Below are 16,025 nucleotides of genomic sequence, written 5' to 3' on the forward strand. Positions count from 1 at the left end.
CACCGGTCTTTACAGGAGGTTGTAACTAACGCGACCTTCATGTGGTTTTCTGGAACTCTGCCCGACTTTATCTGAAACATTTGAGTTCTTTGACTAAACATTACCACATTTATCGGTTGTCGAGCCACATATTTGTGTAAAAAGACCAGACACTACTGTTCAATAGAGATGTAACATTAGATGGACATTTAGCTTTGGAAAATGCTAACAACTACAAAACTTAATCCTTAAACGCTGTTAAAGAGTGGACTTTGTGATTTTATTACTGGTCATATCAAAATTCCAACTTTCCGAGCTTAAAAACACGTAAATGAAAAGAAGATTTGACATTTCGGAATCCCTAGTTCCAGAAGCCCACATGATACTAACAGAATATAATATCATATTTAGTTATTTTTATGTCATTACTCAAATAAAAGTAAAATCTGTAGTTCTTAAAACTCAATCCTGGTTTTATTAATATTTTCTGCAGCTCGACAAAGTCTATGTTGAACAAACAAAACTTTTAAAATCAATATAGATGTAAACGGCGTGTATTAGTCCTTTCTAATTAAGTCATGTTTTCTTCTGAATCACCTACAGGCACCAGCCAGAGCAGGTCCGCCTCTCAATTGGTCAATTCATTCACGTACAGAGGTGCAAATGGCTCCTTAAACGTGTACTGCGTTACACGATTGCGAATGTATTTAACTCATTACTTCCACCTTTGTTTACTTACCGATGAGGCCGGACCCTTCCTCTCCCGCTCACAGAAGCCCCTCTCTTTAGCCTGTGTTGACCCAGCCTGCGCTCGGGCGGCGTGTCACCTGGACATGTGGCGTCGCGGCTGTAGGTGGCCGTGACATGAGCTCATACATGTTGCACACGTGTGGGTCGGCGGCTGTTTGGAGACACAACACAGAGGTGCAGAATGTGACGGGCCGACAGAGTGAAAACACATGAGGCGCCCCCGACTATACGCCGAGTTTGTGTGGGAAACGCAATTATGAAATGGCCTTTTACACACGCACGAGTCCAAAAAAATGAAATAAATAAGCTTGGAACTACTCATTTTAACTTACTATTTTCCGCACTATAAGGCACACTGTCAATGGTCTATTTTCCATAATCTTTCATATATAAGGCGCACTATAAGGACTATAAGGCGCATCAAGCAAAACAAAACGTGCACCACACACAATCGCTTCAAATTCAGTGAGAGCAACCAGAATTAATCCATATATAAGGCGTGCTGGATTATAAGGAGTACTGTCAATGGTCCATATGCCATAATTTTTCATTTATAAGGCGCACTATAAGGACTATAAAGCGCATTAAGCGAAACATAACGTGCACCACACACAATCGCTTTGAGGTCAGTAAGCACAACCAGAATTCATCCATATATAAAACGCTCTGGATTATAAGGCGAACTGTCAATGGTCTATTTTCCATCATTTTTCATATATAAGGCACATTAAGTGAAACAAAACATGTACCACACTAAATTGCTTCGAGGTCAGTAAGCACAACCAGAATTTATCCATATATAAATCACACTGGATTATAAGGAGTACTGTCAAGGGTCTATTTTCCATAATTTTTCATATATAAGGACTATAAGGCGCATCAAGCGAAACAAAACGTGTACCACACTAAATTGCTTCGAGGTCAGTGAGCGCAACCAGAATTAATCCATAAGGCGCTCTGGATTATAAGGCGCACTGTCAGTTTTTTTGAGAAAATTAAAGGTTTTTAAGTGCGCCTTATAGTGCGGAAAAAACGGTACGTTAGCATTCACAATGTGTTTTTCCTCATGGTTTTATTCACTCACGTTGCACACGCCTGTCACAATTCTAATGCAGTGCCACGTGGAAGATAATGGAAAAAAACTAAACAAAAATGCTACAGAAAAACAATGTGTTCAAACCAAGCGCAAGTCGGGTGCGGTTCAGGAAGAAATCCAAAGTCATTACGAATCGACCTGCGGATCAACCAGTGCGGTTCAAAAATAATTAGACAGGTGGTTCTCTGTGTTATTGCCCATGTGACCCAGTGTTGGCCATGTACACACTGTTACACATTGAGTCTTCAAAGGAGGTAAGGAGGTGTAATGTTTGCTTTGGTAATAAACAGTTTAATCTATCGGTAATATTGCATGTACTGTTCCTGTGCAATAACGTCCCTGAATAAACCTTTCTCTCAAACTTAATTACATTTGTGCCTGGCATCAACCACACCCCGTTTTGTCCACTGACTAATCCGAATTTTTGTTTTGCATCACTCTTCAGCCGTTTGTCTTCTCTTGTCAAAACCCAACGATTCTGATTTGGCACTGGAGCGTGCAGAGGTATCCAGTGCACCTGTCTAGTCCGCAGCGTGATTGATGACTCTCTGCGAATATTAAATGTGTTTAGTCTGTTTATCATTGTCACCGCTTTTGGTCCCATCTCATTGTTTCGTGACACGGCTCTGAGGAATGTGGGTGTGACTGGATGTCTGCGGGAGAACTTCTGCTCCCGACGGCGTGGCGGTTACTTTAAGTACCGTATTTTCAGGACTATAAGTTGCACTTTTTGCATAGTTTTGGCCGGGGTGCGACTTATACTCCAGAGCGACTTATATGTGATATTATTAGTTATTTTCACACTGACAACCGCAAGAGGGCACTCTAGGCTCTAAGCGACACAGAAGAAGAATCAGCACTTCCTCTACCTCCGGAGTTGTTTAGAAGTGACACAGAGGAAGAAGAATTCTGTGGCCCCATGCATGAACCTGACAACCCACATTTTTGAAAAAACTGAGACATAACTATGATAACACACCTTATCATATTATTATCTTTCTTTTGTGTAATTGTTGATGTTTTGTGGGTTGTCAGGTTCATGCATGGGGCCACAGAATTCAATGGATTTAGTGATTTGGGGTAATACTGATGCTTTGGTAAACTTGTTAGCATGTTCTTTATGCTATAGTTATCTGAATAACTGTTAATATGTTACGTTAACATACCAGACACTTACCACAGTTCGTTGTCTGTGCGTCATGTAGCTGAAGGTGTTAGCGTTAGCATACGTACACCTATTCACCAAGTTCTCTAATCTGTTATTATTTTAAATTGCATTTCAAAATTAAATGTCTGTTCTTGGTCCTGGATTATATCAAATAAATTTCCCCCTAAAATGCAACTTATACTCCAGTGCGACTTATACCTGTTTTTTTCTTCTCTATTATGCTTTTTTTTGGCTGGTGTGACTTATAATCCAGAAAATAGGTACATGTTCTTGAAGCATCCACATATTGGGTGTCAAAGTGCATCATCTGAAAAAAAATTGGTCACTGAATATAATAAAAACAATCGATGCTTGCGGTGACGACGCGCTGGGGGGGGAAATGCAGATGCATTTATGGAGGATGGTACCACAGTTACCACGGTGAAAACGACACGCACACGAGGAAACGGCCTGATCAGTTTTTAGATGGTCTGAAAAGTCGAGGAGAAAACACAAAATTGATTCAAACAACACATTTTCAGAAGTATGTGATCAATACAGGCATTCAAGGTGTTGGACAATGCCAGCTACAAAAAACTTTTTTTTACTTGGACAAGCTTGGCGGGCCGGATTGAAAGGCCCGGCGGGCCGGATTGAAAGGCCCGGCGGGCCGGATTGAAAGGCCAGGCGGGCCGGATCCGGCCCGCGGGCCGTAGTTTGCCCACCCCTGGGCTATAGCGTCACAAAGTCTCGAACCTCCTAAACTGGAGTCCAGGCTTTTTCAACTCATTAATCATTTTCCTCATTTGATCCACATCTGGGTGGGAGAGGACGAGCGCGAGAGCAGTGGAAAGAGCTGAGACTTGTGTTTAATATCACGCCAATGGCACTCAATTTAATACGTGGGTTTTCAACAACCGTCAGAGTCTCGTTTTTCCCCCTTCTATTGCAGCAGCAGTAATGGTTATCAAGCAGTTTAAAAAAAAAGATGGTTAGAATGGTTTTCAATGCATGGAATATACTGCACTTGTCAAATAAATCAACACTCCCAATCTACATCGACTCTTAGAAAACATGACAACCCCCTTTTTCTTTTCTTTTTTCCCCTCAGTAAATTGGCTTTGACTGTTATTTGCTGGCTTGGTCTTGTGTCCTTGTTTTCCAGCATCTCACTGTCCCTCCTCCTCCTCCGCTTCGCTGTTTGTTCTTCGCAGATGCCGGCGTATGACCTATTAAAGTCATTTGTCAAATTGCTGCCCGACTGCTTGCTTCCAATCAGACTCGATGTGAATATATTTTGACGTGTGTTTTCGCTGCCCTCCGCCGAGCGCCTAAGGACCTGTGACGGCCTGTAGCGTCTCTGAATACTGATAAAGTTAGAGCTAACACACACACACACACACACACAATCTCACAAGTGGCGCCGTCATCTCTGATCAGTGCAAAGTGTGTCAGGCTGCGTACGCTCGAGCTCCGGTGGAAATCTGACGGACGAGTCGGCCGCGTTCCCACAAAAAAATGCCTCACACGACAGAGGGCGTCCGCATGAGCACCGGTCATATGGTTCCCAGCAGTGGATTCCAGTCCCAGGAGGCAGCTGCAACGACACACATTTTTCTGGCTTTTCCAACAGATGCTCTGGAAGCTGCTCGGGCTGAGGCGGTGGGTTTGCAGCGAATTTCAGCACAACTTGAGTCAATTTGAAGTTTGGAACGTCATTCGCTGCCTCTATTAAACGACTGCTGTCTCTGTAATACAAACCTGGGCCCTTTTAATCTGTTTTTACTGGACAGGTCAGTTAAAGCATGAAATGGGGAGAAAGAGAGAAGAGGCATTCGGAAAATTGTTGACTGTGAACCAAAACCACATGCAAAACACTTTAAAGGTCGACTTCTTGTGCACACTTGATTCAATTTTAATTGCAGGCAATATGTACTAAAATGCTCAATGTTCAAATGTTTGAGGAACTGTTGCACTTTAGCCTCTGTTGCCTTTGTTGCCTTTGTTGCTGTGCTACTGTGGTTGTGTTATTGAACCTCATGCCTGGGGTGAGGTTGCACTTCCTGGTTGTGTTTTATAATACAGGCCTAACCCGAACTGTTGACCTTTTGTTTGTTCGTTTTTTAAAATGGGTTGTTTAATTAAAACTGACTGATATCAATAATGGATTACTGTGCTACTTGTTTTGATTTGAGTGTTTTGGCACAAAGCGGGAAACCACATTTTAATTGGACAATTTAAATATTAAGGTTTCCTCGTTCCATTGTCTGATTGTGTGCGATGATGCGGAACAACTAAACATTGCGGGAATTCTTTTCAAAGTATTCATAGGATGCTGTGATAGTGCATTTACTTTGTTACTGCCGCGCTAGACCAAGTATTTAAAAATAAATCACTGCGGTTCACTCAAGTAACATTTGCTTTTTACTATTCATGACCACTTTAGTGTTTTATATTCTCAAAATAAGTTGATTGAACTACTACTTGTATTTTGTTAAGTCTAAACTATGAAAATCTGGGGCATGTGGTTGAAGTATTTGGCCTGTAATATAAAATAGTCCCCTCTCACCTGCATTAGTTACAACTATTTGCCCCCTGTGGCCCTCAAACAGCATGGGGGGGACACATAAATGTCCTTCCACTTGCAGCTGTGCATTATAAATGACAAAAAGTTCACTTCAGTACATCAACCACTTTGCAAGCTCAGCACATTTCAAATAACTGCTGCTACTATAGTGTATTGTTTAAGCAGGCAGTACAAATAACTCATTTTTAAGTAGTAGTATTGGCAGCAGAATTGGCAGTAGAGGCAGGAGTATTCGCTGAAGACCTAACTCCCTCTTTTTTGGAATCTTATCAATTTGAACGCGAACACATGTGGTTTTCTGACACTTCATCACTGCCACGCTACACCCACACACTCGCACTGACACACGCTCACCACAGAGGGCGCCAGAGGTGTCACAACCGCAATATAAATCACAGCAAAGCACCGTTTCTCTGCATCGGTCTCAACTCTGTCGGTAGTTTTGATCATATTAGTTAGAGAATGCGTTCATATTGTGTCGTTGCAACTTGTCAATCAGTGGGAATATTTTAAAGATATGGATGTTTTGGGGCTTTGGCACATGAGCGCGCTGCAGTAAAAGAAGAGCGAAGGGCGACACTGTCAAGGCACTGACAACTTAATCATGAAACTACATAGATTTTGATTGGTTTTACCCTTAAGGCGCTGCTATTGAATTACTGCATTTCCACCATTCTCCCTGATATTATGCCAAACCAAACGTGTGAAAAAAGTTATTGCTAAAAGAGTTATTGCTTGGCCTGGAATGTTTTTCAGTGCAGCATTAAACGCACTGTATCCGTCTTCATGGCCATGTTACGGGTCAGATCTGTGTGTGGCCGCGCTTCGTTTGGATGTATTTTGAAGGAATAAAAACATCTGTAATTGAATTACTGCCGGTAATCATCATCATCATTCTATGCAAAGAAAGATAATCCCTATCCAGACTAGGAGTACCGTATTTTCTGTACTATAAGTCTCACCTGTTTCACAGTTTTGGTCGGGGTGCGACTTATACTTATATTTATACTTGTATATTTATACTTATACCTATATTCCGGAGCAACTTATATGTGATATTATTTGTTATTTTCACACTTGCAACCGCATGTCATACTCCAGTGCGACTTATATATGTTCTATATGTCTCTATTATGCATTTTTTGGCTGGTGCGACTTATAGTCCGGAAAATACGGTATTAGGTTTATTCATACTCTGGATTATTTATGTCACAATGCAATTATAAAAACTAAAATTTTAGAAGCAAAATTATGTCCTTTCTATTCAATCTTTAAGTTAAAAGTGCTGTTTATGTCGGATCAACTTTACTGTAGCATTCAAAACGTTTTATTTTATAAAGCTGGACATACTTTAAGGAGCGTTAATGATTGTGTTTGATACGAGAATGAAAGCTGATGAAAGATTTCACTGTTGTTTGCTCATCATTTGTAAATACTCATTAAATTGTGATATTTCTTCTCACTATAACGGTTTCACTCAAGTTTGATATTACTTTAATCAAGATGAGCCGGCAGCGTACTCTCTTCCAGAAAAGTTGTGTAGTGCACCTTTTAAGAACAACTGACTTGGATGGGAACTGAGGGAATTGGCCGTTCTAAATCGTGCACAACTGCTTGATTGAGTTTGTGTAAATGGATGAATCACCTACAGCAGCTTGTCCGTCAGGTCCAGCAGCAGCAGCAGCAGCAGCAGCAGCAGCAGCAGCAGCAGCAGCAGCAGCAGCAGCAGCAGCAGCAGCAGCAGCAGCAGCAGCAGCAGCAGCAGCAGCAGCAGCAGCAGCAGCAGCAGCAGCAGCAGCAGCAGCAGCAGATAGCCTTTAAGCTAATCGACTTGTAATGAGTGTTTATATGAGGTCAGTAGATTTGGCCCCGGTGCCTTCATAAGCTCGTTAGCCGGTGTAAACAGACCCAGCGTTGTGTGAGTCGTGCGGCTGACTCACATCGGGTGGTCAGTGGTGGGCGAGCGACGCTGCGGACGCCGTCATCAAAGCCGCACGACACGTCTTGCGGTCACTTTGTTTGTTTCCCTTTGGACCTTTTTGTTTACCTCTTTCAGTCTCACATTAGGAAGTGTGTGTCTGTGTGTGTGTGTGTGTGTGTGGTATTTAAGGACTGGCAATGCATTCATTTCTTGTTTATTTTAACTTCTTTGTGGCAACTTTTACACTTGCTCATTATGTTGTTTTAATTTAACTTTTTCTGCTCACATAAAACATGTAGACTTTGGTTCTTTTCAAAGACACTCGATTAGGAGATGGTATTACCTTGTTGATATTGTTGGTAATAATCATAATCATCTCCTAAATTATTGTCTTTAAAAAAACAAAACAGCAGTCTGTGGATATAACTTGAGAAGACAAAATGAACATTGTTGGAGAAATCTTAGTCATAATCATGGAATCATAAAAGTCCCATCAAGAAGCCCCTCCTCTGTACTGAGGACGGCAGTTTAATATTGTGACTTAAAAGAGACATTTTAAGCAAAATTTCCCCATGTGGGACAATAAAGGATTATCTTAAATCAACTTTATTGACCTTTTGACCTTGTTGGTGCAGCTTCAGTTTGCTCAAAGTCTTATTTTGATTGATTCATGCACGTTTGAATCATCCTTTTTTGTTTTGCAACTGCGATTTGAGTGCTCAGAAAGCAGGACTCGCGTCCCTGTAACGAGGTGCAATTGTTTGAAAAATGTGAACAAAATGAAGTGCTACATGTGGAGTTCTAAAATATCACGTAGGCAATTTACAGAAGAAAAAAAAATCAAAGACAAAAAATGCTGCTTGCTACTGTGAAATTGAACAGAAAGTCAGTGGACCTATTTCTAATCTGACACTGTTTTAGGTCAATATTGTGGTGTACAATGAACAAAATGTAAAAGGATCATCTACTTATGTTACAGTTCAATACTTAGTCAAATATATTAAAAATAATAGGTCTCCTTTTATACCAGATCAATGTTCCTCTCAGTATTTTAGAAAATAGTTTGTGAAAAATAAAACCGTACAAGGATTTGAGACGGATTGTTTTGTATTTGTTTTATCATAATCGATGTGTTTGCTTGTCTTTCAGATCCCGTTCTCTCTGGTGCAGTTTCCACTTTGGGAATATTTAAAGGTAAGTACTGCAGCTTTCCATATCTACAAAGCATTTCATTTAAACCACTCTCCAAAAACAAATCTATTATGTTTGCTTTTGAGAATGTGTATCATTACCTTCACCATCTCAGCCTCTGCCCTCACTTGAATCCTTCTGACTAAATGACCTATTTTAATTATGTTTAATTCACCACACTTGTTGCAGTTTGTGCATAGGTGTTCTATGTGCGATGGTCATTGCGTGGCACGGCTGGCACACTGACAGACCTGGGCACATGTGTTAGAGTGACATCATGTCTCAAAGGCGTGACAGTCAGACATTTCTTCTGCGCTAGTTTGGAGCTAACGGGCAAGCAAAGCGAACAATAACCACCACAGCTGTGTGTGTGTGTGTGTGTGTCCAAATCTGCTGTCCACAAGTGTCTCTTTGTGCCTGAGTCAAAGGCCCTCTCTCTGTGGGCCATCTGGACATGTCCGTTGGCGGAGAGCTGGACTACTGCTGGAATCTGGAGCTCTTTCCTCTCATGCTCCGACCAGATGTAGAGTTCAGTCTAAATGAGCACACAGTTAATCAAGTGTGTTATCAAGTGGAGCCACTTTGGTTGTGAAACTGCACCAGGAATCTTTTTACAGTAAACTGTTTTACTGTTGTTATTTTGTTGAAGTTAAGTGAACATGTTATGCACATAGAATGTTTTTATGTGTCCCCTAACTGTTTATGATGACTGACACCTGAATCTGCCCTCGTAACTACAAAGAGAAACAATGGTAGACAAAATGCTCTTGTTTAGGCACACACGTCCACATGGGAAAACATCATATTTAATTGTGCAAGTATCTGCACATGGTTATTGTCTTGTGTTATTGTCTTGTGTTCTCACAAGTGAATTATTGTCTTAATTTTGGCAAATTAGTTTCACAATGCAGTGGTTTGGCTTTCTTGTTTATCCCAGCAGATGGAGAGTGAGACTTGCAAAAACAACATTAGCAAACAGGAGGGTGTAGCACTTGTTATGACGGAACACCAAGAGAGAACCACAAAGAATTCAATGAATTTAGCATCAAGGCATGATGGGAACTCAGTATTTAATTAAGTTTACCCTTCTTGCACTGCCTGAATAAAAATGGGTAATCTGAAGAGCGCCCAGACGGTATAATATCCTTCCTGTGGGAAGTAGCCCAGGTGCAGAGTCTAACCCTGACTCTTGAGTTCAGAGGTCAAAAAGTTTGTTTTTGCAGGTTGAGCCCTTATTATTTATTCATGAAACATGGAGGAAGGCTGAGAAAGACAGAAGAATCCCCAGTGCGAGACCTTTTGAAGTGGAAAACAAAATCTCCTTTTTAATCTCTCCTTTAATGGAATACACATGAGGCTCCGTGCGCACTCGGGCCAGCTTTCCTCTTGAAGTTGTTTGTGTGTTCGCATCTGTTGCGGACACACACTCTTTGTGATGCGAGTGTGTGTGTGAGAGTTGGGACAGGAGCGTGGTAACATGCTACAGATTAGACTCTCAAGGGTCAATGGACAAAGACAATATTTATAATGGCTCCACGCTGTTGCTCAATTGCTCTCTCCCCCACAGGACTCACCTCTCCCCCACAGGACTCACCTCTCCCCCACAGGACTCACCTCTCCCCCACAGGACTCACCTCTCCCCCACAGGACTCACCTCTCCCCCACAGGACTCACCTCTCCCCCACAGGACTCGCCTCTCCCCCACAGGACTCACCTCTTCCCCACAGGACTCACCTCTCCCCCACAGGACTCACCTCTCCTCCACAGGACTCACCTCTCCCCCACAGGACTCACCTCGTGCCCACATGCAGTTCATACACAACAGTCACCTGAGTCTGCTCTGATCACACAAGCAAACCGGACTCCAAAAGCCCTCCTCCAGATTGCCTCCCGAGCTCTTCTATAACAAACAGAACAGTGAGAAGGATATCCAGCTCAGCTCCTGTTTTCTTTATTTACTTTGCCTTTCGCACATGTCCAAACACAGGTCAGGCTGCTTCTTCAGGCATCCGCGGCAGCTCCTATAGAAAACAAACAGACACGTGATGCAAAATAGTGTAAAAGTGATATCAAGTGTGCACAACTTTGAATATGTCTGCTCAATTATCCCCTTTTCAATAGAACCATATTTTCTGCACTGGATTATAAAGCGCTCTGTCAATAAATGGTCTATTTTGGATAATTGTTCATATATAAAGTGAAACAAAACAGACGGATAAGTCAATCGGTTGAGCTTTATTAAACGCATCAACATTGTTCAAATGTTAATGAGCGTATTTACAACAACTCCCAAACTTGTCTAGTTATAACACGTAAAATAACACACTCAGATACAGCTAAAAGACACGTTAGCATATTGACGGTAAGCACAGCCATAATTAATCCATAGCGCACTGACGGTTTTTGAGGAAATTAAAGGCTTTTAAGTGCGCTTTATAGTGCGGTAAGTACGGTACCTCCATCCCTCATTTTCATCCTCCCAATTATTCTTGATTCCTGTCTTTTTCACAGTTTATGTTGAAAAGCATAATTCTGCTTAACAAACTGTGTAGGATTCTTTCCCCATCAATTCCTCCTACATGCTAAAACTAATATCAAAAGTAGATACATTTGAGTCGATATATTGATGAAAACTCTTAAACTGGCCTTTTCCTGAAGAGTTTTATGATGGTCTTGAACTAATATAAGACACCAATTAGTACAATATTACAGAAACTACTATTATTATGGTTCCAAAATGACACTGAACTGTTTTATAAGAGTGTTTTTTGTGCCAAGCCTTTTCCTTAGTATTGAACAAATTCCCAGCTTTAGCCACAGAAACACCAACATCACTCCACCGCAGCTGACCTTTGACTTCAAACAGCTACCGGTCTTACACCCGCCTGTCAATCATCTTGTATCCAGTGCACGGTCCGGTCCGCTCCGTCCGGCCTCTCGGGAGTAACGGAGTAACAGGAGTAACAGGAGTAACAGGAGTAACAGGAGTAACAGGAGTAACAGGAGTAACAGGAGTAACAGGAGTAACGTGACGTCGCCGGGGCAGGAAACCCGACACAGAAACATAGCCACTTCCCAGACGCTCTACCGGGACCTCGGAGCGTTCCCGAAGTCGTCCACTAGCGAACTAACACTCCTCCTTTCGCCCCTCTTCCTCACATCACCGTCTCTCTCCATCGACCCTTTCTCTCGCCTGACAATTCCTCTGTGTTTTTTCTCTCCCCCGCAGACGCTGTGGACGCGAAGGCAAGGTCACACGCTCTCGTCTTGGCAGTCGGCTGTGTGCGGAGCTGTTGCAGGTGCAGAGGATTATGCGCTGCTTTGGGGAACCGTGAGGACGAAGGGGGTAAAATGAAGGAAAGGAGGGAGCGGGGGAATAAGGGGACGGGCGCGCGGGTGGTTGGGTGAGTCCGTGGCCAGGAGTGCAGAGCAAGTTTAATCGACATTCTTCGTATAATCCACGTAGGCCGCGGCATTACGAAGCTCCAAATAGTGAACGTGCCTTTTTATATTGCATGAGGCGCTTCAGACGATGCGCTCGGGCAATTTTGTACGTATTTTGGTATTGGAAATGAATTTGCCAAGTCGAGTCAAAAGTCTTAAGCCATGCACACATCCCACAATTAGAGTACTGCATTTAAACGGTGGCATGTCATCTCCGGCACTCGGAACAAAGAGGTCGAACAAAAAGGTCGAATGCAGAAAACGGGAGATGCTTTAGTTTTCCCCACTCATGTCAGAGTTGCAACGGCAAAGAACAAGAGCTGTGTGGAGCTGTTAAAATAATAAAAAATACCCTATAAGTACAAGTCGCACTAGCCAAAAAATGCATAATAGAGAAGAAAAAAATAATAATATATAAGTCGCACTGGAGTATTAGTCTCATTATTTGGGGGAGATTTATTTGATAAAATTCAAGACCAAGAACAGACATTTCATCTTGAAATGCAATTTAAAATAATAAGAGATTAGAGAACATGGTGAATAGGTGTACGTATGCTAACGCTAACACCTTCAGCTACATGACGCACAGACAGAACTGTGGTAAGTGTCTGGTACATTAACGTAACATATTAACAGTTATTCAGATAACTATAGCATAAAGAACATGCTAACAAGTTTACCAAAGCATCAGTTTTACCCCAAATCACTAAATCCATTGAATTCTTCTTCCTCTGTGTCACTTCTAAACAACTCCACAAACTCCAGAGGAAGAGGAAGTGCAGATTCTTCTTCTGCGTCGCTAGAGTCTAGACTCTAGAGCGCCCTCTTGTGAAATGGGGTTCCTAGTGTGAAAATAATGAATAATATCACGTATAAGTCGCTCCGGAGTATAAATCGCACCCCGGCCAAAACTATATAAAACGGTGCGACTTATAATCCAAAAAATACGATAAGCAGTTCCATCAGTGCCTCCCGAATGAGGAAAACTTTAGTAATAATAGTATTCCGCTTTCATACTTTAGTAACAACAATGTAATGGTTGTAGACAGTACGATGCAGCAGCAGTTATGAGTTATAAGTCATTTTAACTTAAATTCTACCTTAACTTGGTAGCGTTCCTTTTTAAATGTTCACTGGCCTTTCCCCCGAATACGGATTCCAACACATCACGCTAAAATGGCGTGATGTCAGCATTTATTTTCTTTCAAACGAGACGAGTGGTGCACCTGCGTTGGACGCTCGCAGCCTCCACTCCATAACTCACGCGGCGAGTCTGAGCGGCCCGACAGGACAGGAAGACCGGCAGCAGCCCCGGGGACGGCAGAAATCGAAGAGGGGAGACGGACGGACAGGGGGATATGGCACCCAAAGGACCCGCTGGATAAGGATACAGGAGATGGGCCATGTGACACAAGACTCCGTTAAATGTACATCGCAGTAGTCGCGGCACTGACGAGGGGAACTTCATCGGGGTTCGCAGTTTCGGCCCGTGCGACGTCCCGGGAACACAGGCTCGGTTTCATACGTCGGCCCAGCATGGAGTCCCACGATGTCATTAGCTCGCGTTGCGTCTCTCACACTCGCCTCGGATTGCACCTTTCGAACGCTCGCATCGGCTCGTCACGCTAAATCCAAACACGGTAATTCGACCCCGTTTCAAGCGGCCGCGTAGCATCGCTTTCGATTTATCGCCGCTCGGATCGCGCCGCAGTCTCGCCGGCCAATTTTAGGTCTTCAAATTCGGCCACTCCGCGTGAGAAATTTATTGAGGGTGATGCATCCTTTTTTTACGGCCGGCCCGAGATGACAAAATAGCCCGCATTAAAACGCCGCGTACGAGCACACAAAATATTCATTGTTATAAAAAAAAGAAAGAATAAGCGGCTAATAAAATGCAATGACGTGCGGGGGATCCTGTTGCCGCGGCTAACGTACGCTCACTCCTTTCGGTGGCTGATCTGGATGTGTTTACAGAGAGCAGTTGCTATGATTGTGGCAAAGAAGTGACAGGGACAGGCCCATAGTTTAACACTCAGACGCAGTGTTTGGCTCGGCGCAGACACTTCTGGATGCGGCCCACCCTCCAGTTTGCAATTTACAGCAACTAAAGGGGGGGGAAGTAAACTGGTCCATAAAACTCCAGAGCAGGGACTGTGCGGGTGTACGGGGGGGAGGAAGTGTGTTCTGTCTGGTTTATGTGCGCACATAATAGGACGAGGTCGTAAAAAGGGGAATATTATCATTTTAATTTAACGCACGGCTCACAGAGGTTATGCACAGTGTTTGGGCTGTGGCCGGCCGGCTGTTTTGTCGGAATAGTCAAGGGTTTTGTGGTTATTGAAGGAGATTTACTGTCGTTTTAGATGGGCTTGAAATGCGGATAATATTGGGAATTTGGTTTTGAAGATTTGCCATATTTGAACATAAAATATATCGCTTATAGTAGAAAGAAAAGCTACAAAATGAGCTGATTAAAAAGGGATATGGAAAAAATAAATACTTTCAATGTGGTATTTCTGCACTTTTTATTTAAATACATTTCAAACATTACAAACACTTCACATTTGTCTGATAAATAAACCTCAACTAATATATTTAAAGACATGTTTGACACATTTCTGATTTACATAATATTGTCAATAATACTACAAAAAATAAAGATATACATTTCTGTTAATATTGCCCACCCCTAGACTGTTTTATCCAACTCCAAATGTACCGTATTTTCCTGACTATAAGTCGCACCGGAGTATAAGCGGCACCAGCCAAAAAATTCTTAACAGAGAAGAAAAAAACATATAAGTCGCACTGATGTGTGAAATGCGTTTGCAAGTGTGAAAATAACAAATAATAACACTCATCACGGACGACGATGACGCGGAGTAAAGAGGACTGGCACAGGACTTTGTGGACTGGTGTCAGCGGAACCACCTCCTCATCAACGCGGGGAAGACCAAGGAGATGGTGGTGGATTTCCGCAGACGCCACCCCACCGCCCCCTCACCAGTGAACATCCAGGGACGGGACATTGAGAGAGTGGACTCATACAAGTACCTGGGTGTTCATCTGAACCACAAACTGGACTGGACTCATAACACAGACGCACTGTACAGGAAGAGCCAGAGTCGGCTCTACCTCCTGAGGAGACTCAGGTCTTTTGGAGTGACAGGGCCACTCCTGAAGACCTTCTACGACTCTGTGGTGGCACCAGCCCTCCTGTACGGTGTGGCCTGCTGGAGCAGCAGCATCACAGAGAGGGAGAGGAAGAGGCTGGACAGAGTCATCAAGAAGTCCAGCTCCGTCCTGGGCTGTGCTCTGGACTCGGTGCAGGAGGTGGGGGACAGGAGGGTCCTGGCTAGATTCACATCTATGCTGGACCATGAGTGTCACCCCCTGCAGGACACTCTCTCCGCTCTGGAGAGCAGCTTCAGTGAGAGACTGATCCACCCTCAATGTGTGAAGGAAAGGTTCCGTAGGTCTTTCCTTCCTGCTGCTGTCAGACTTTATAACAAAAACTGTTAGTACTGAACACTCGCAATACTGACCTAACCTAATACTGATGTGCAATTCTGTCATATGTGCAATTGCTGTTGGAATTCATGTGCAATTCATGTGCAATTACTGTGAAATTCATGTGCAATCCATGTGCCGTCGTGACACATATTCATGTGCAATTACTGTCGGGATCACATGCAATGGTATTTATGTATTTATTTATTTATTTGTCTATGGGAGTTTTTATTTATTTATAGGAGATCTTCTACTGAAAGTGTTTTTCAGACTTCCTATAAGTGATCTGTTCTTCTGTATCTACCTCTGTATCTACCTGCGTTGCACCAATGAAATTTCCCCATGTGGGACAATAAAGGAATATCTTATCTTATCTTATCTTATAAGTCACTCCGGAGTA

The 16,025-nt window shown here is 42.8% G+C and overlaps 1 protein-coding gene across 2 annotated transcripts in view; it reads left to right on the forward strand.

Annotated features, from left to right (window-relative positions):
* Positions 1-16,025, forward strand: part of slc25a26 (solute carrier family 25 member 26) — a 50,343-nt gene that overhangs the window by 22,866 nt on the left and 11,452 nt on the right. Inside the window, exons 6-7 of one of the 2 annotated variants that reach the window (XM_072451639.1) lie at positions 8,630-8,674; positions 11,901-11,970. In XM_072451639.1, the coding sequence (XP_072307740.1) occupies positions 8,630-8,674; positions 11,901-11,970 (115 nt within the window). The remainder of the gene's footprint in view (positions 1-8,629; positions 8,675-11,900; positions 11,971-16,025) is intronic. The other variant, XM_072451640.1, reaches the window with a different exon arrangement.

This window comes from Eucyclogobius newberryi, unplaced genomic scaffold (genome assembly GCF_026437365.1).
Source record: "Eucyclogobius newberryi isolate DKJ021-1_F unplaced genomic scaffold, fEucNew1.0.hap1 SCAF_19, whole genome shotgun sequence".
NCBI classification, from domain to species: domain Eukaryota; kingdom Metazoa; phylum Chordata; class Actinopteri; order Gobiiformes; family Gobiidae; genus Eucyclogobius; species Eucyclogobius newberryi.